Source organism: Peromyscus leucopus, chromosome 13 (genome assembly GCF_004664715.2).
Source record: "Peromyscus leucopus breed LL Stock chromosome 13, UCI_PerLeu_2.1, whole genome shotgun sequence".
Taxonomy (NCBI): domain Eukaryota; kingdom Metazoa; phylum Chordata; class Mammalia; order Rodentia; family Cricetidae; genus Peromyscus; species Peromyscus leucopus.
Genome location: NC_051074.1, coordinates 10,755,786 through 10,774,967, shown reverse-complemented (window position 1 = coordinate 10,774,967; position 19,182 = coordinate 10,755,786). Strand labels below are relative to the sequence as shown.

Genomic DNA, 19,182 nt, shown 5'->3' with positions numbered 1-19,182 from the left:
ATGAGACACACTCACCTCTGGCACAGCACAGGGATGCTACATGCCTGTTTTCAAAACGATTTTCAAGAAACTTTCAAATGTTTCTTCCCAAAAATACTTTTTTATTTATTAAACAATATATCCATAATCCATGATCCAAAAATACAGATATACATCTTTACATTATTTAATAAAAAGATTTACAATAGTATCTCTCCTTTACAAAGGGGACATAGGTAATAATTCCTTGAAAATAAAATGTGACATTCATGTTAAAGCTGCATCATCCTGATGGATGGAGCGTGGCGAGCGAACACCACAGCACATTCTGAGGGAAAAGACGCTCCTTAGACCTCCCGTTTAAAGCTCCCCTCGGCATAGGCAGTGATGACCAACCTCTGCTCATGGAAAACAGGGTTTCAAAGCCTCAAATAAATGTCCCTCACTGTTGGATCTCAAACCCTGAAGACCTAACCTCCCAGCCTCATAACAGGGCCAACCCTGGCACCGTATCACATGGAGGAGTTGACCTCTGGACAGTGTTATTGCTTGAAGCATCCCTGCCAAGGCCTTCTGGGGCAAGGTGAGGGGCAGAAGACAAGGTGCTGTGTGTGGACACAGGAGCAAACAGGCGGCCACTTCCCCAGCCATCCACAGGCCCTCACACCACATGGCTCTTCACTGTGGAGTGGAAGACACAGCCTGACTCTTCCCGACCTCACCCGCTGGACAGGCGAGTGGTCAGTGCTGCTCGGACCATCACGCCACTAGCACGTTCACAGATCTTGGGGCTCAGTTTTTTTTTTTATTAATTCATCATGCTTCTCCTATAAGAAACTGGAGAAATTCAAACTACTGATAATATGCACAGAAAATAAGGAAGGTGATTCCTCTCCTCTTAGCGAAACACTTACGTACTTATTAAGGAAGGGGAATGACAGAAGGAAGACCCAGCCTTGGCTGCCATGGTGACCTGTGGGGGTCACGCTACCCACTCTAAGCAGCAGCAGGGATAGCTCAAGCGCCAGGCCTAGACGGGCAGGCATGAAAGAGTATCTGGTCCAAGGATGGAGACAGCCAGGGCTGCTGGGACAGTGCTCAGTGGCGCAGCAGCATGGCCTCTGTGTTTCTGCAGCACCCTAGCCAGAGCTGGTGGTAGGTACACTTTTCTTTGAGTATCCTCCTTGCTCGGATAGTAACAATGGAACAAACACTCCATCGGCGCACCGACAATGACCCAAAGGATTCTGCTTCCTGCTTCTTTTTTCCGTTTCGTTGCCAGGGACCAAACCTAGACCGTCATTTTTGGAAGGCAGCTTTGCTCACCACCATACAACCAATACCACACTAAGCTTCACACATGGTAGGCAAATTATTCCACCACAGAGTTAAATCCCCAAACCATGAATTCTGTCGTTTCCAAGCTATATGAATCTTATTTTGGTGACATTATTACAACTGTCAAAAGTAAATTTAAAAAAAAAAAAAAAAAAAAAAAAAAAAAGCAGATAATCATAGAAATTTGCAAAATAAATAAAAGTCCGAAGCCAGTACACAGGATGGCCCCAGGGGGAAGTCAGAGGAGAAGCCTGCATGAACTCAGGAAGCCCGAAGATGGATTTTAAGTAGCCTCTAGTGCCGCCACCAGGAAACGCTCCTCTGCCTCAGGCTGAATCTCAGGTATTAAATCAGCTTCCAAGACAAGATCTGATTTAAACTTCTTGTGCTTCCAGAAATAAGAGGGCCAGACATAAAGGGGGCACCCACCTGTAATCCCAACATGGCTAAGGCAAGATGATTACTAGTTCAAAGCCAATCTGGGCTACATAATTAGGCCCCACCTCCAAATAAATAAATAAATTAAATTAAAGGCTGCATGAGGCCTGACCCCGAGGACTGAAGAAAGAAAAAAAACTAAAAAGATAAAAGAATCAAGAAAAAGGGCTGGGGATGGAACTCAATTTGCAGAACGCTTGCCTAGCATGCAAAGCTCTGGGTTGGAGCTGGGTGGTAGTGCACACCTTTAATCCCAGCACTGGAGAGGCAGAGGCAGGCAGATCTCTGTGAGTTCAAGGCCAGCCTGGGCTACAGAGCCAGTTCCAGGACAGCCCAGGACTACACAGAGAAACCCTGTCTCAAAAAAAAAAAGTTCTGGGTTTGGTCCCTAACACTGCAAAACCAGACCTGTTGGTGACACCAGTAACCTTAAATTTGGGAGGTATAGGAAGGAAGATCAAAAGATCAGTTATCTTCAGCTACATTTTGAGTTCAAAGCTAGCCTAGGATACATAACACCCAGTCTTTAAAATAAAGAGAAAAGAAAAAAAAAATTCTGTAACTTATCCTCACAACCTTTAGTACAACAAAAGTCTAAGTTAAGAAATGAAAATGTCTAGTCTGTGGTGGTGGCATATGCATCTCTTTAATCTGAGCACTCGGGAGGCAGAGACAGGTGAATCTCTGAGTTTGAGGCCAGCCTGCTCTACAGAACTAGTTCCAGGACAGCCAGGGCTACACAGAGAAACCCTGTCTGGAAAAATCAAAAATAAAACAAAACAAAGAAAAAAATAATAATAAAATCAAAACCAAAAAACAACAACAAAAAGAAATGAAAATGTCTATCTAATCTGAGTTTGAGAGGGGGTCCCCAAGAAGAAAACTAGCCCCTCAAGCCACAGGAACCGAATTTCCAAAGCTCTTCCTAGCCTGGAGACAAGCTTGGACAGTAGCCTAGCAGCTGCTGCCACCTGCCTGGCACCTGCTGCGTAGGAAGGGTCCACATGGACCAACTTACTCAGTAGCACAAACACAAGCCATTCCTGTCTCCCTCTCTGGCTGGGACAGGCTGTGCAGGGCGCCCTGTCCAGTAGAACATGACCACGCTGGTATGATGTGGGGCAGACACAGCTCCTTCTTGCCTCGTTTCCATTCCTTGGATAAAGTGGGAGGGCAATCTCTCTATTTAGACACGACCATCTTAAAACAATGCACCTGTCGTCAGATAAAAACTGGCCTCTCCTTACATGAGAAATTGCGTAGCCCAGCTCTGTGCTGTGGGTCTTCTTCTGAGGCCAGGGACTGGCTCTCTTACCTCTCAGAGCCTGAGTGAGTGAGACACTGGAAAACATGCCAGAGGAATTCTAAGTCTAAGGAAGCTCTCAGGATCCTGTCACACGTAAGGAGCCACCCCAGATGCATCTCCATAGGCCCTGTGTATACACCCTCCCACCCCCAACTATCTCCAAAGGACAGTTCAACACTGGTTTTGTGGACATTGGTTAAACAAAGAGTACACTCTAGTTCCCTACCTTCATTCCAGAACTGCTATTGGACATACAGATTCACAAATCATGTCACATAATTGTAGTCCCCTTGAATGTAAGCTGCTGGTCTGGTGGGATGCCACATAGCAGAGTTCTAAAATTAGCTCACAGTAGACAGACTCACTTCACAGACACACAGACCCATGACCTTCATGCTAGTACAATAATTTCATCTTCACAGTTAAAAAAAAAAAAAGTTAGGAATTCCCAGAGAGGTGGAAGCTCAGCCTGGCTGTTTATCCGCAGATGGGCGGTGCTGGTTGATAACGGACAGTCCGAGGCTAACGGAAGCTTACCCTCCAGGGAGGAAGGGCTGGAGGTTCCCCCTGAAAAGGTGGTGCTCGATGGAACAGAGGGCGCTTCCACCGGGGAAGAGCCCCAGTCCCTTCCAGACACATCCGAGGTATGTTGGCCAGGAGTCCCTGGTCTTCGGTCAGGGTCAGAGCACAGCACGGGACAGCGCCTGACAAGACTTTGCTCACAGAGCAACAGCGTGCTTCCGGGGTGCCGCGGGACAGTCCAGGAAAACCTGGACCCTCAAGGCTGACCCTCTAGTCCCCAAACAGCGCAGGACACCAGGTTAGAATGTGTCCACCCTGCACCACGCAGCACTTTGCCTACAACCCAGACTGACACTCACCACAGGCCACGTTTCCGACATTCTCAGTGCTGGGAGGCTGCAGGAGTGGGGAGCCTGCGTGAGAAGTCACTGTGGCAAGTCCCTGCGAGACTGTTCTGTGCAAACGGTGCAGTGGCTTCCTAGTTTGGGAAACATCCAAAATCATAACTGGCCACTGAATTATTAAATATCAGTTGAAATAAGGTAGTTTTAAAATGAAAGATAATATTGCAACATGAGTGAAGAAATATATTAGCTTGCTCTGCAGTCTGGCACAGCCTCTCCGTTACTTCTTCTTCCTCTTTTCCTGAACACATCGTGGACAGAACCTGTCACGAGAAAGACACGGGGATCAGCCTTCGGCATCGTTTCTCCTGGCACACAGGACACCCAAGGATATACTTTCTACATCCCCCAGGGTAGCTGGACTCTGGTAAGATCACTACACCAGGTGAGAGCGGCAGTCTGTCGTGAGGAAAGCTGGCGTCTGAAACGCTAACTTGTGCATATCTGAAGTTGACCAGTACATATCAGCACAGACTTGTGATCAGGTTGATAAGGCTGGTCATAATATGAGGTGCCCGCTATGGAGGTGACACCAATGGCTGGCTGGCAGACTGGACATGCTGAAGATCCTACATGCAGACATGGGCCCGAGAAGCCTGTGGACACCACACTGCACTGGGCGCTGGAGCCTGTATGGGTCACACAGGTCCCGGTGCTGTGGGTCAACCACACATCAGAGCCTCAGGCAACATTCGTGGACACTCGAGAACAGAGCAACCACTCATGATCCAAAGGGACATTCTAGGGAGGTTTCCATGTGGCAGACAGCTCTCTGACACATTACAGCTGATGTCACTTTCCCTCTGAGCACCAACCTGTGTGTGCCACAGTGACCGGGTCAGTTAGGAGCTGTGTGTCCCTTTGAGGAAGCCCATTCTGGTAACCTACAGAAAGACACAGTGGGACCCCACGCCCTAGTTCTTCTGTCTGGCTTTGGGCCTAGCACATCGGGCAGCTGCCAGGCTTATAGACTCTCTAAGGTTGATGTAACACCACAACAGCTTTCCACCTGGAAATCCTGCAAACGCAATGTCCAACTTGAACTTGAAGTCAGATTCCACGGTCCCACATGAGTCTGCTTTCTTTCCTTTCCTCAGCAGAGTAAACACTATCCATCACAGCCTAGCCACATACCCGCTCTCACAGGCCCACAAGGCACAGGCACAGCCAAGGCACCTGCCATACGGTTCCTGTAACATGAGGTAAGGAGCCACGCGCACTAGGAATTACCAGAGGCAGGATGGAAAGAAGACCACACAAGCCTCCCGTGCTCTGCTAGGTGGAGCCCCCTGGAAGGGAGCGCACAGATTCTACAGCTACTGCTCGTGTTCTTCCTAATTCCCATTTTTCCCTGAAGACAATAACCTGCTCTTCTGTCCTCACTTAAAATACCATCTACCCAACATGGCGCCAGAGGGCAGAGGGGACATAGTTCAGGGGCACGGCACTGTCCCGGCATACTGGATGCACACTGGGGGTGCAGGCAGGGAGCCCTTCCTCCCAGGGCGGTAGCGTGGATACTATACACACCCAGGTAAGCAGATCTCCCTCTGTAAGTGTACCGCTGCCGCCACTGCCTCCCTCCCCAGCCAGGGCCAACGCTGCAGAAATATGGAGACACGCAACAGGACCCAGAGCACCAGATGGCAGGCTCGCCCGAGACTGCAGTCACCCCATACTAACCACTTTCCTTTGGGCTTTGTGGTGAGATCCACGCAGGCAAAGTGAAACCACTCAATTGGGCACTGCAAAGCAAGGGGAAAGCCGCGTCACACCCGTGCGCTCCGTATGCTAGACACAGAAAGGCAGGCTAGCGCCCACCCCTCTCTGCGAGGTGTGTCCCGGGGACACTCACATCTGGATTGTCACAGCCGATCATCTCCCCGTAGGACACCTGGTGGCACAGGCAGTATGTGGGCTCGTTCGGATCCACAGGCATGTCCAGCACGTCAGAGGGGTGCACAGACAGGATGCTGTCCGTGAACTCAGACCTGGGGAGAGAGAGAGAGAGGATCGCCGCCGATCAGGGCAACAGGAGGAAGGCAGGAGACACTGCTGAGGCCAGATTGCAGCCCTTCCGCCAATGGCCCAGGGCTCCTCTACACTGGAACCAGAGATGCTTGAGGTTCCAAGGAAAGAATCCACAATGACTCAGAACTAATGATCCATCACTCATAAACTTGCTTCTGATTTTCTTGTCAATAGAACCTGGGAACAGTCCTAATACCTGTCACAGAGATACATTCTCAAGGATAACCTCAAAACCTTCCAGCCAAATCTCTCCTAAGAATTTATAGTGAGAATGATACGGTGTGCTAATTATCAGGTGAAGAGATTCCCTTGGACTATTACCAGCCACAAACCTAGGAGCAGCAGCAGACGGCAAACAGAAATCACGCTATCCTCATACCAGCAGAGGCCCCAGAGGCAGGCAGCAGGGTGTGAGACTGCTAACAGCACTCACCAGCAACTAAATCCAACACCAGCCACTGCTGTCTACTGGGGACAAATATCCACTCCAACAAGAGAAAGCTGCACCTTTCTCTGGGCCTCCCTTCTGTGTTGGCTGCCACCTCCTGGTAGGGACAAGAACATGACCCCCCTGCCAGCAGATAGCTAACATTTGAGAAGAGTCTATCTGTGTCTCACCCAGGGCTGACTTCACGGTTGAGGCACTCACCAGTTCTGCCATAACCAATGGATATCTTCTCCTCTACGGAGGCCCACAGAGGCTATCTAGTGAGACCTTACTCAGGGTCAGAGAATCTGAGCTTGCTTTACCCAGCAGGGCTGCATAACGGGATGATTTGGCCAGGGGTGTGGTTACCAAGTATTTGGAAGGGTCTACACTTGGCTGTATAGTGTGCCTTGATCTTGCAAGGGGGAGGTCTTTTGCCTCTCTCCTTGGCATATTATAAAAAGCCCTTTTGAGGCCGGGCGGTGGTGGCGCACGCCTTTAATCCCAGCACTCGGGAGGCAGAGCCAGGTGGATCTCTGTGAGTTCGAGGCCAGCCTGGGCTACAAAGTGAGATCCAGGAAAGGCACAAAGGTACACAGAGAAACCCTGCCTCGAAAAACCAAAAAAAAAAAAAAAAAAGCCCTTTTGAATAAAGCTCTGGGCAGCTAGGTATTGACCCAGGGCCCTCCTGAAGCTATCCTGTGTCTCTGTCTCTCTCCTTGTCATCTAGGTCTATCTTTCTACCTAGTATTTCCTCACTCCTCTCTCCTCCACCCAAGAACCCTTCAATAGGTGGGAGCGGGTCAGAGCTAGGCTCCCAGAGACTCTCACACTCACTCCTCCCTTGAGAAGAGACAGTGTTTCCTCTACAACTACCCGGGAACCCTCACCCCAAACTAGCAGCCCCTCTTAGCCTCCTTTGGGTTCCAGGTATCTGCCCACCAGGCTAACAAGAGCCAGCTTGGTACACACTATCCTGCTCACCTCCTAATGCCCAAAACCGCCTCTAGGTCTCTGAACAGCAACCTAGCGAGAATCCTACCCCTTCACCCTCCCCTACAACTGCTGCCTACAAAGCCCAGCCCCACCCTTCACTGTAGAGCAGGACACTGAACTTACTCTTTGCATATATTTTTCAAATAATCATGTAACTATAGGGCAGTCTAGACAGTACAATCCCTGTACCTGCTGTGATCTTTTGTTTGTGCTTTAACAAATAAAGCTTGCCTGAAGATCAGAGGGCAGAGCTAGCCACTAGGTAACCATAGAGGCCAGGCAGTGGCAGCACACACCTTTAATCCCAGCACTTGGGAGGAAGCAGGAATATCAGAAGTTTAAGGCCATCCTGGGCTGCACAAGACTGATCTAGTGGAAAAGAGAAACAGCCAGGCAGTGGTGGCACACACCTTTGATCCCAGCACTTGGGATCTTACACCTTTAATCCCAGTACTAGGGGTGGGGGTGGGGGGGTGGAAACAGGAAATAATATGGCTGGGTGGAGAAGTCCTGGAGGTAAAAAGTATCTCTAACTGAGCGGTAGTGGCACATGCCCTTCACCCCAGCAAAGGCCAGCCTGGTCTACAGAGCTAATTCCAGGACAGCCAAGGCCATGCCGAGGAACCCTATCTTTAAATACAACAAAAAAAAAGAGTCTCTCTAGTAGCTGGCTCCTTTACTGATCTTTCAGTATTATCATTTACCCCGATACCTGGCTCCGGGACCAATTATGATTGGTGCTACAACCTGTAACACCACTATCCCTACCCACCCCTAAACTAGGAATGTAGAGTGATAAATAAATATGGCCAGTTCCCAGGAGGGCTATGTCTGCAGAAGAAGCCTGGGCTCCTAGCCTCTGAATTACTCAGTGTTTCCCCAGGCCACTACAGTTGCTGCATAGACAGGTCGGTGTGTAAACTACATTCTAGTCTAGCACCTTGGAGGCCTCTCCTTAGCAGGTAAGCCATGCTTTCACAGAAATGTCATACAAACACATGAGTCCAAGTGCTCTACAATACTGCTTTCAAGCAGCTCCCAAGAGGTTCAAGGAGGAAACTTCCTTAAAGACCCGTGACACTCTGTGCCTAGCATCTTGACCTCCATGGTCTCTGTGTGGTCTACTGTCAATGGACACCATGCAGTCCCCTCTGAGACAGCAAACCAAGCCCAGAAGTGTGCCTGCCTCTGCTGCTTAATTCTACCAGCTATATGGAACTTTCCCATAGGAAGCCCCACCATTCAGCTCTCATAGGAAGCCACAGCCATTCATCTATTATGTGACCTGCAGCTGAGAATCCCTAGGTTCAGTCAGTCAGGCATGGGGACACCCATCTTTAATACAGCACCTAGAAAGCTGAGGCAGGAAGATCCTGAGTTCAAAGCTTTATAGCCTGAACTATAAAGGAAGTTCAAGGGCAGCTTGTACATACTAGGACCTCGTCTCTGAAATAGGAAACCAAACACAGGGGACAGTAGAAGAGGCTGAGAAGACCACCTAGTTAGCAGTACCCCACAGGCAGCCTCTGTCCCCGGGGCATGTTGACTTGCTCTGGCCTTTGGCTAGGGAAGCTCCTCTCCACAGATGTGTCCAGGAAAGCTCCCTCCAGACATGACTGCCCATGGGCTTCCCTAACAATCCAGGTAACCCAGAAGGGACTTAGCTGCTTACCCAAACTTTAGGATAAGGACTGAAGAAGAAACTGACCCCTTTGGTCTCACAGGCATGCCTTGGCGTGCCAGAAAACCAGGCCCTGGGGCAGCCAAGGAGCTGCTTATAGGACCTTACATGGGAAATAGATGGGGTCTGGCAGTTTTAGGAAAGTACCTCTCCTTGATATCCATCCTCTGGTCAAGTGGCCACTGAGCTACAGGAACCTGACAGAGCACTGCTCCAAGTCCCCTATGGAAAATGATGGTCACCACCAAGCTATAACTGAAACATTTAGTCCATCTCATCTAGGTCATGAAGAAAACCACAGGCTAGGGACAAAGATTGTGCAGAACTCCAGACAGAAACAGGCAAGCGTCTGTGTAAGCTTCAGGTCCTGAAGCCACACCAAGTGCCCACCTGACACAACAAGCCCAGAATTTCAGGGCCTTGGGCTACCTCTGGATGCCTACTCTGTGGAAGTCAATCTGTGCACCAGATGTCAAGGCCGAGCACACACCTTCTTCCAGCAGTCTCTCCTGTCTGAGCATGTGCAAATCAGGACCGTGGCTGCACTGCCATTCAGGGGCCAGAGAGGAAACGGACCAACACCAAGTCAATACAGAACAGGTGCGCTACCACTGCCACCACCGCCGCCACCGCCACCGCCACCACTGCCAAAGCCACCACCCAGCCACCACCGCAGCGAGCAGCATGCAGGTCAGAAAGCAGTGACTGTCTCTTAAGCATCAGACGTAACCATCAAGGGAGAAACAGCCTGCCTCATCTGTGAGTTTTTAGGAGCAGTTACAATGCCTGTCTCACACCTGAGGCCTTGGGGGGATGCTCCAGCCAGTGGGTGCTGGCTTCCCCCATACCGAGATCCCTGTACTGGGCTCCTCATGCTGAGGACACTCTGTGAAACACTCAATGAAGAAGACACCAGCAAGAATGTCTGTGCAAACCCCAAAGCACGGCCTCTGGGTTTTGGAGAAGGAAGGAGCAGAGACATCATGCTGCCATCCCACGAGTCAGAAATGCAAAGCTCAAAAACCCCTTACAGGCAGCAAGACCCTGGAGTGATAGAGCTGGGTGATTTGTAGCAGGAGAGGTGCTTTCCATCTGTTAGATCTGGCAGGAAGGGTGGCCTAGCTATCAACATAACACTTTAGGACCTACATGTGGTAGCCATGTACACCCAGGCTATGTGCTGAATATGAGAACAAAATGAGCTATATGCCAACAAAGGCAGAGTGACAAGTCCCTCAGCTCTAGAGTCTGTGAGAACAGATACAGTCTTTCGAGATATTAAGGTTGACAAAAAAGAACTTTAAATAGCTATCATAAGTAAGTTAATGCTCAGCACTCGGGATGCTGGAATTCAGGATACATTGCCAGTTTTTTGTTTTGTTTTGTTTTGTTTTTTTTGAGGCAGGGTTTCTCGGTATCTCTTTGGAGCTATCCTGGAACTCGCGCTGCAGACCAGGCTGGCCTCGAACTCACAGAGATATCTACCTGTCTCTGCCTCCCAAGTGCTGGGATTAAAAGCATGTGCCACCACTGCCTGGCTGGTCCACTGCTTTTTAGCCAAAGAGTAAGACCTTATCTCATTAAAAAAAAAAAAAAAAAAAAAAAAGTTAAAAGAATTATAAGATGAGTAAATGGATAGAAATATGGATCAAGCCGGGCGGTGGTGGCGCACGCCTTTAATCCCAGCACTCGGGAGGCAGAGGCAGGCGGATCTCTGTGAGTTCGAGGCCAGCCTGGGCTACCAAGTGAGTTCCAGGAAAAGGCGCAAATCTATACAGAGAAACCCTGTCTCGAAAAACCAAAAAAAAAAAAAAAAAAAAAAGAAATATGGATCACCTCGGGAGGCAGAGCCAGGTGGATCTTTGTGAGTTCGAGGCCAGCCTGGGCTACCAAGTGAGTTCCAGGAAAGGCGCAAAGCTACACAGAGAACCCCTGTCTCGAAAAACCAAAAAAAAAAAAAAAAAAAAAAAAAAGAAAAGAAAAGAAATAGGATCACTTTCAAAAAAAAGGAGCCAAATTTGTATTTTTAAAAAGGGAATCAAGGGCTGGAGAGATGGCTCAGTGGTTAAGAGCACCGACTGCTCTCCCAGAGGTCCTGAGTTCAATTCCCAGCAACCACATGGTGGCTCACAACCACCTGTAATGAGATCTGGTGCCCTCTTCTGGCCTGCAGGGACATATGCAGACAGAACACTGTATACATGATAAATAAATAAATTTAAAATAAAAAAGGGAATCAATTCAAATGGGTGCTCCAGAACTGACAACTACCATCTGTGATATCGACACAAGTTGCTAATCTACAGTCCGATCCTCTCCCACCGTGAGCAGACACCTGTAACCATAGCTGCACAGACAGCATGGCCCACTGGTGGAAGTCAGATCCACACCGATTCAGCCTCACTGCACATGAGACAATCCCTAAGATCACAACGGAATTCTACTTAGCAGCACTGTTTAGACCCCAGCTTCTTAAACTGTGGGTCACGAACCCTAACTACTGAATGTGGGGGGAGGGAGGTGTCTCAGAAAATCTGACAACAGTATAAGGTTTCAGAATATTCAGTAACCGAACCCTAGTCATCAAAATACCAATCAACTCTTCTTGTATATTAGTGAGACCAGCCTTAATATTATACATCCCAGGGGCTCAAGAGAAAGAACTACTAATGGCGAGGACTATTTTCGGGAAATAGAATCTCAGCACACTGAGCTCTATAGTCCACTTGCTTTAATTCCTCTGACATAACATCCTATTTACATAGCTTCAGTTCTGTTCTCGTGCCTAGCTCCTTTCTTGCCTGATTTCTCTCTATATTTATCTACTGCTCCCTCTAAGTTCTATCTTAATTCTCTCGTCTTAACTCTGCCTCATCTAGGTCCTTTTCAGCTTGTTCTTACCCAGCTAGTACTTCCCCATCTGACTCTTCCTCATCTTCCATCTCATTCCTCTAGTCCTCTTCTAGCCCTTCAACCTAGTTCTTCCCCATCTCAGTTTGTTCCACTCAAGTTCTTACCCATCTAGTTCTTCCATTCTCTTTTCTCTTCTCCGTCCTGTTCTTCCCTTCTACAGAAAATACATCTTTTCTTCCCCTGGGCACGTGGTTCCCTGCCTCTTCAGGAATGTTGTTTTATCTCTCACCTTGATATACAAAAACCTCTTTTGTTCTCAGTCAAATACTCTGGAGAACCACTAGGCCTCCTCAAGGCCAGGGGATGGTCTGGGATTAGCACAAGAAACAAAGCTAGGCGTCTCCCACCCGCTTGTCTAAGCTCAGCAGGGCAGTCAGTAACTTAGTAGGTTCAGCAGGTCTGGGGAGCTGAACTGTTTACCAATTGGTCTGGGCACGCAAGGATTTCATAGCAGAAGACAGCTGAAACATTAAAGGCTGGGTAACACCAAATATCATGGCTTTGCCTTTTGACAGACCCTTGGCCGGTCAAAGTTCAGCTTTAATACACAGCTGAATCTCTATGATATATTCTTGTGGCCCGCAAGAAACTCTGAGAAGCAATGAGGATGTTCTATATCCTCCAGTACCAAATATTGAGCAAAGACAATTCTTTATGTAGAAACAAAAACCTTAATATATATTATATATATATATATTACATGTATGTCAAAGAATTGTTTTAAAATAAATTTCTGTATGATGTATTATCAGCCCTCTTATATACCTATTTTTTCTGTGTGTTTTATATTTCTGTGTGTCACAAGTAGACAAGTTCAAGAAGCTCTGGTCCAGAGACTACGAGCAAGAAGTACAGGATTGCCAGACTCATGTGAAATCACGCTCTCGTGGCTGTGCAAATTAGCGAGGCACTGTAGTCATCCAAATTGTCTGTGCAAACCCCGAAGCATGGCCTCTGGGTTTCGGGGAAGGAAGGGGCAGAGACATCCTGCTGCCACCCCAAGAGCCAAAATTAGCAAGATATGTAGTCAAAAAGTAAAACAATAATGACGAAAGAAAAAGAGGTAAAGATAGGTGGGCTGGGACCTACTTCAGTTGGCAGAGTACCTTCCTAGAAGGCAGAGCCTTGGGGCTGATCCCGATGGTGGCATAAACCAGCCACGACAGCACTCTCCTGCACTCCAGTGCTTAGGAGGGCTGAGGAAGGAAGGTCCTTAGTTCAAGGGCAGCCTGGGCCATCTAGCGAACCTTATTCCAAAATACCAAAAGATAAGATAAAATAAAAGCCACGACCACACTGGGAGGACTGGGGTGTAGGTTAGTGACAGATCAAGTGTCGATGCATTCAGTGATCCAAGTTTCCTGCCCACCCCCTTTGTCAAGGAGAACCAGCTTCCCCAGCCTTCCCCAGCACTCAGGGTCCCTGACTTCACCATTTTCCCTTTAGTCCAAACACCACTTCTGTAAAACAGCACAATGCCTCTGCGGGAAGAAACAGTGGGAGACTATCTTGAAGGATTTCAAGATAAATGACGTGTGTGAACGCAGTCACATAGTTCAACAGCAAATATGTATGGAACACACAGCAATGTATAAAACCATCGCCAACAGTAAGTTCGGCTACTGAAAAGCGGCTTCAGCACAGCACTGTCAGTAAGTACCCAGCGTTCTCCTGACCCCAAGGGTGGTACACACATGACTTCCGAGGAGGGGTCTGGCCTTTTGCACACAGGCGCTCAGACTCCTGCAGCCCCCTGGTCACTGTGACAGCCCAGGATATGAAGAGACTGTCCAAGGACCATTGTGTGCGTGGACTGGCTCAGCATGTGTGAAGTACCGGGGTACGGTACTGAGGGACTCCCCCAGGCGCATTCTCCCTGTTGCTCAAAGGATGGTGTTCCATTGGGAAAAGGGGGCAGAAAACCTCTTACCCGCTTTTATGCTTCTTTTTCTTTGGAGTGTCCTCTTCTGATGTCCTCCTGCCTCGGCCCCGGGAGCTTCTCTTTTCTTTCTGACTCCGACCTTCTGAAGGACAAAGACCCCCATTATTATCACAGCACAGACCACAGTGGAGCAAGAGTCACCCAGATTCATTCACCATCATGTGACTAACACATTTAGATCAAAGCTTTTAAAACTGCAATCATTAACAGACAGAACATCGGTCAACTTGCTTTTCAAGCTTCGTGATCCAGTGCTTTCAAAGTCACTTCCGTCCATTCTGTCCTTCAGGTCAGCCTCAAAGCGCGCCAGGTCAGCATCAAGTCTTCGGATGTGTTTATCCACCTGCGAAAGTACACTTGAACACGTGACTTCACAGAAAAACAAAGGCTGGATGCAGCTCAGGGGCTCAGCATTTGCCTGGAATGCACAAGGCCCTGGATTAGATTCCCCAGCACCCCGAGAAAACACAAACAAACAAAAAATGGTTTCACCAACAAGCAAGGAAAACAGGACCCCAAAAAAAAACAAAATCGTAGGAGCAGGCCCAGTGGAAGACCTCCAATGTGTCTTCTCTCTGGGTGCTCCAAACTCCCACCCTGGATACATGTTTCCATAGACCTTTTTCCTCCTGCGGCCTGGAAGGCAGGGCCAGGAGCCTGCATGCTGAGCCCTCCGCTCACCATCTCGTAGGTCTGCATGGCCAGCTGCACCTTGTCATCACTGTACTCCTTGCACTTGCTGTAGGCGCTCTGGATCTTCTGCAGGTGCGCCACGCGCTGCTCTGAAGACAGAGTCTTCACCGTGGAAATGTACTCTGCAGCCAGGATGTCGATCTCGGCTTTCTTATCTAACGAGGACAGGACAGAAGTGGAAGCAGGAGGTAGAGTGCTGTGCATCCAGGATGCTGGCAGGAACGCCGCTGGCCATGTCAGCGTGCACTTTCTAGTACGGCAACTTACCCAGGACAGACCCAGCACAAGTACTGTCCAGCAAGTAGTCAAACTGCCCTCTGACTCTCCTGAACAGTAAACTTTGTGGTCATCTTGCCTAGCTCCTGGTGTACAACTAACTCCATCACATACCCAGAGGGGAAGCACACAGGTACCAGAATACACGCAGGAAAACACACACAGCAGCCAAAAGCAAGACACAGTGTAAACATCCAACCCACAGAATGGCTAGTAAGCAAGGTCTGTGCTCCATCCGTACATACCACCTAGAGAGAGGGTAGGGAATAACTAGTGACTCACAACCCTATGGTTGAATCCAATGATGCTGACAGTGAACAACAGAGCAAAACATGTAGAAACACCCTGCATGCTTCCATTAACGCCGACGGCAGAGACACACACAACTCTGCTCTAACCAAGAAGTGGGACTTCAGATGACAGCCGTTAGCATGCAGTTCAGAACAAACTATTTCACACACAAAATCAATAGCAATGGCATATAAAATTGCCTTCCACACACAAATCTTTTGCTTAAGACCTGAGTTGCACCTCCACCCAAGATTACATTACATTACATTACATTACAGGTGTAAACACTCCAAAACTGAAAAACATAAAAATCCAATACTACTGGCCGAAAGCATTCTGAATAAGGAATACTCAACTAATAAACAGTGCAGATAGGGAAATTTCTAAAGGAGAAAAGCAACAGATATTCTAACTGAAAAGGACAATAGTTGGAAAGCTTTGACAAGAATCCGTGTAGGAAGCCAGGAAACAGGCTAGGGAAATGGCTACGTATTAGTGGGTAAAGGAATTGCTGTGAAAGAAGACATGAGTCCAAATCCCCCAGAACCCACTTAAAAGCCAAGTGTGGTAGCATGTGCATCTGTAATTCCAGTGCACTTACTGGGAGATGGGCGCCAGAGACTGGAAAAATTCCAGCTAGCCTGGTACATGCAGCAGTGAACAAGAAAAGAGACCTTGTCTCAAAGGAGGTGGAAGGTGAGGTCTGAACCCAAGGCTGTCCTGTCCTCTGACCCCTACACATATGTATACACACATATCACATACGTACACACACAGAGTAAAAAAGAATAAGGAACTATAGCTGAGTTAAAAGTACCAGCACTCTCCCCTAACCCTACACTCCCCTAGGCCACAGAAAAAGATGCTGTCTCAAAATTAATAAACAAGTACCTGAGATGGGCGTGTTGGCGCACACCTTTAATCCCAGCATTCAGGAGGCAGAGGAGGTGGATCTCTGTGAGTTTGGGATTGGCTGGTCTACACAGCCAGTTACAGTCCAGCCAAGGCTAGATAGCAAGACCTTATCTCAACAAACAAACAAATGCGGGGTGGCAGGGGCACCCATCTTTAATCCCAGCACTTGGGAAGCAGAGGCAGGCGGATCTCTGTGAGTTCAAGCCCAGTCTGGTGCACAGAGTGAGTTCCAGGACAGCCAAGGCTACCCAGAGAAACCCTGTCTCACAAAAACAAAGTACCAGCACTCCCTCCAAGACACTGTATGATGCAAATCCTGTGCTATACAAGGTCCCTTCAGACTCTCTAAGATACCCCACGTCCTTTACTCACTCTCTCTCTGACCAATGGTCAAAACCCGGCTCAGGTTATACCCACCTTCTGTTCTCTGGTCGAGCTCTCGCATCAGCTGGAAGTTCCTTTGAAGTTCACAGGGAAGGTTCTCAATGCCTGAAAGAAACATGAAAGTATGTACTTCTTGATAGACAAAAATCTGCCTCCAGGGAAGGAGAGATGGCTCAGCTGTTAAGAGTACTTGGGAGGCAGAGCCAGGCGGATCTCTGTGAGTTCGAGGCCAGCCTGGTCTACAAAGTGAGTTCCAGGAAAGGCGCAAAGCTACACAGAGAAACCCTGTCTCCAAAAACCAAAAAAAAAAAGCCGGGCGTTGGTGGCACACGCCTTTAATCCCAGCACTCGGGAGGCAGAGCCAGGCGGATCTCTGTGAGTTCGAGGCCAGCCTGGGCTACCAAGTGAGCTCCAGGAAAGGCGCAAAGCTACACAGAGAGAAACCCTGTCTCGAAAAAAAAAACCAAAAAAAAAAAAAAAAAAAAGGAAAATAGGGCTGAAGAAATGGCTCAGAGGTTAAGAGCACTGGCTGCTCTTCCAGAGGTCTTGAGTTCAATTCCCAGCAACCACATGGTGACTCACAACCATCACCCTCTTCTAGTGTACAGGTATACATGCAGAGCATTCAAACATAAACTACAAATAAAATTTTTTTTTAAAAGAGTGAAAAGCAATCCCCCTCTCAATTCCCACCAGGAGTCAATCTCATAAATAAAAGGAGGAAGACATGCCTGGAATGTCAAAGATCAATCCGTTATTCAGGACATCCTCCCTTGCCGGACTGGCTTGTGGCAGCATGAGTTCCCGCGAAAAGAGCGCACCCCGCTAGCCTAGTGCTCCCTACTACGATTCCAAACGCGAACACAAGCAGCAGGTTAGGAAGGGGCGGACCTCCCCCAGGCAAGACTGAACTGGAGGGGAGGGGACCGGGGCGTGGCCAGCGTCGGGGGTGTGGCCGCAGCGGAGAGGGCGGGCTGAGCCGCCGGCCCCGCCCCTCCGTGACGCACCTGGAATTGGCGCGGCGGAGGCGGCGGGACCCCGCGCCGCGCCCCACGCCCTCCATCCACGGCCCCGCCCCAGACCGGCCGTGAGCCCCCCACTATCCCCAAGACCAGTCCCCGTCCGCGACCGCACCCCGGGGCCCCGCACGGGTCGCGGTGGGCCAGGGGCGGCGGCGGCGCAGAACCCGCGACGGCGGCGGCTCGGCCAGGGTGCTTACTGTCCAGATAGTGCTCCAAGTACATGGCAGTCGCCATCTTCGCTGCGGCCACGCTCGGGGTCTGCGCGAGCGGGCGGTGCCGCGGACTCGGGGCGGGGCGGCGCCGCGCGCTCACTATTCATGAGCCGCGCGCGCCGATTGGCCCGGGGGAGGGGCGGGGCCCGGCGGGGGCCCGCCCCCATGCTTCCGGCCGGCTGCGGTCGCCAGGCGGCGCTGTGGGGCTTTCCCTGAGGGAGTCCGAGTGGGCGATGGAGTCCGACCGTGGCTTGCGGGGCGGAAGCTACGCCTGCTGCTGCTCCGGCCGAGTTGCAAGCCTTTGGCGGTGCCCTGTCGGGAGCGCTGGACCGGGGGGGGGGCGGGGGGGGGGGGCGACGACACCCCGCTGCGCGTGCGCTGGCTCCGCGCTTCACCTTCCAGCCCACGCCTGCCTCTCTGCCGCTGTGCCCGCCTTGTTCAGACCCTGGGGGCTGGCGGAGCCCAGAGCCCGTGCGAGCTGCCCGTGGTTTCTCGAAACTGGCAGCGTGGTCGTCCAGGAAGGAGACCTCTTCCCCCCCTCCAACACACACACACACACACACACACACACACACACACACACACACACACACAGGCCTTGGTTAACACTGATCCCCTTTGTGGCTATCTAGTCCCTCGAAGGGGTGTGCCCACACCGGACCTGCGTGGCTTGACCCGCCCTTGATGAAGCCATGCATGTCTAGATGCCAGCAAAAAAAAAAAAAAAAAAAAAAATACCAGGAAAAGCTGGACGTGGTGGCAGGTGCCTTTAAACCCAACACTCAGAGGCAGAAGCAGGTGTGTATCTCCATGAGTTCAAGGCCTGCCCTCGCCTATGTAGCCAGTTCCATGCCCGCCCAGACTAGGGAGACATCCTCAAAAAAAAGAAGCGGAGCAGTGGTGGCTCCTGCCTTAATCCCAGCACAGCAGAGGCGGGCAGATCTCTGAGTTTGAAGTTAATCTGGTCTACAGGGTCAGTTCCAGCGTGAAGGAGGCCCAAAAATAGCTTGACCACACAGCAGCCATGACAGGCTTAGGGGCCTAGACACAGCTTCTGGGACAGGCTTACTGGCAGGCAACACCCGGATCCAGGAAAAGCCTTAAGCTGATACCACCCAGGGATCTACCCAGGGGTGAGGAAGTACCTGACATCCCAGACATTCTAACCATTAGATAAGGTGGCCAGATGTCCTTGAGTCTAGCACTCACCAATTTTTTTTGTTTGTTTTACAGATAACCCTAGACAATTGTCAGCCAATCAGGGTCGTGGACCCTGGAAATTCCCTCACCCCAACCTCTGCTGTGATAAAAACTCTGCCCGACCTGAGCTCAGGGCTCTCTGCTCTCACCACTGTGTCGGACAGACAGAGGGACCAAGCTCTGGAACTTGAAATAAAGGCTCTTTGCTTTTA

At 49.8% G+C, this 19,182-nt stretch overlaps 1 protein-coding gene across 1 annotated transcript; it reads right to left on the bottom strand.

Moving 5' to 3' along the window:
- Positions 1–2,523: 2,523 nt before the first annotated feature.
- On the bottom strand, positions 2,524–17,841 carry Ing5 (inhibitor of growth family member 5). Its single transcript, XM_028890649.2, has 8 exons — positions 17,756–17,841; positions 16,570–16,641; positions 14,659–14,825; positions 14,209–14,320; positions 13,966–14,059; positions 5,843–5,978; positions 5,671–5,732; positions 2,524–4,250 (listed from the first exon to the last, which is right to left on the bottom strand). The coding sequence occupies exons 1-8, from the start codon at positions 17,790–17,792 to the stop codon at positions 4,208–4,210; spliced, it is 723 nt and encodes a 240-aa protein (XP_028746482.1). The 5' UTR covers positions 17,793–17,841; the 3' UTR covers positions 2,524–4,207.
- Between the last annotated feature and the right edge of the window lie 1,341 nt (positions 17,842–19,182).

Bases quoted from the DNA above. Each gene is read 5' to 3' on its own strand.
- Ing5 (XM_028890649.2), bottom strand. From the start codon at position 17,792: ATGGCGACTGCCATGTACTTGGAGCACTATCTGGACA. The intron at 16,642-17,755 runs GTAAGCACCCTG...TGTTTCTTTCAG, and splicing joins CTTGGAGCACTATCTGGACA to GCATTGAGAACCTTCCCTGT. The intron at 4,251-5,670 runs GTTAGTATGGGG...TTCTCGTGACAG, and splicing joins ACAAAGCCCAAAGGAAAGTG to GTTCTGTCCACGATGTGTTC.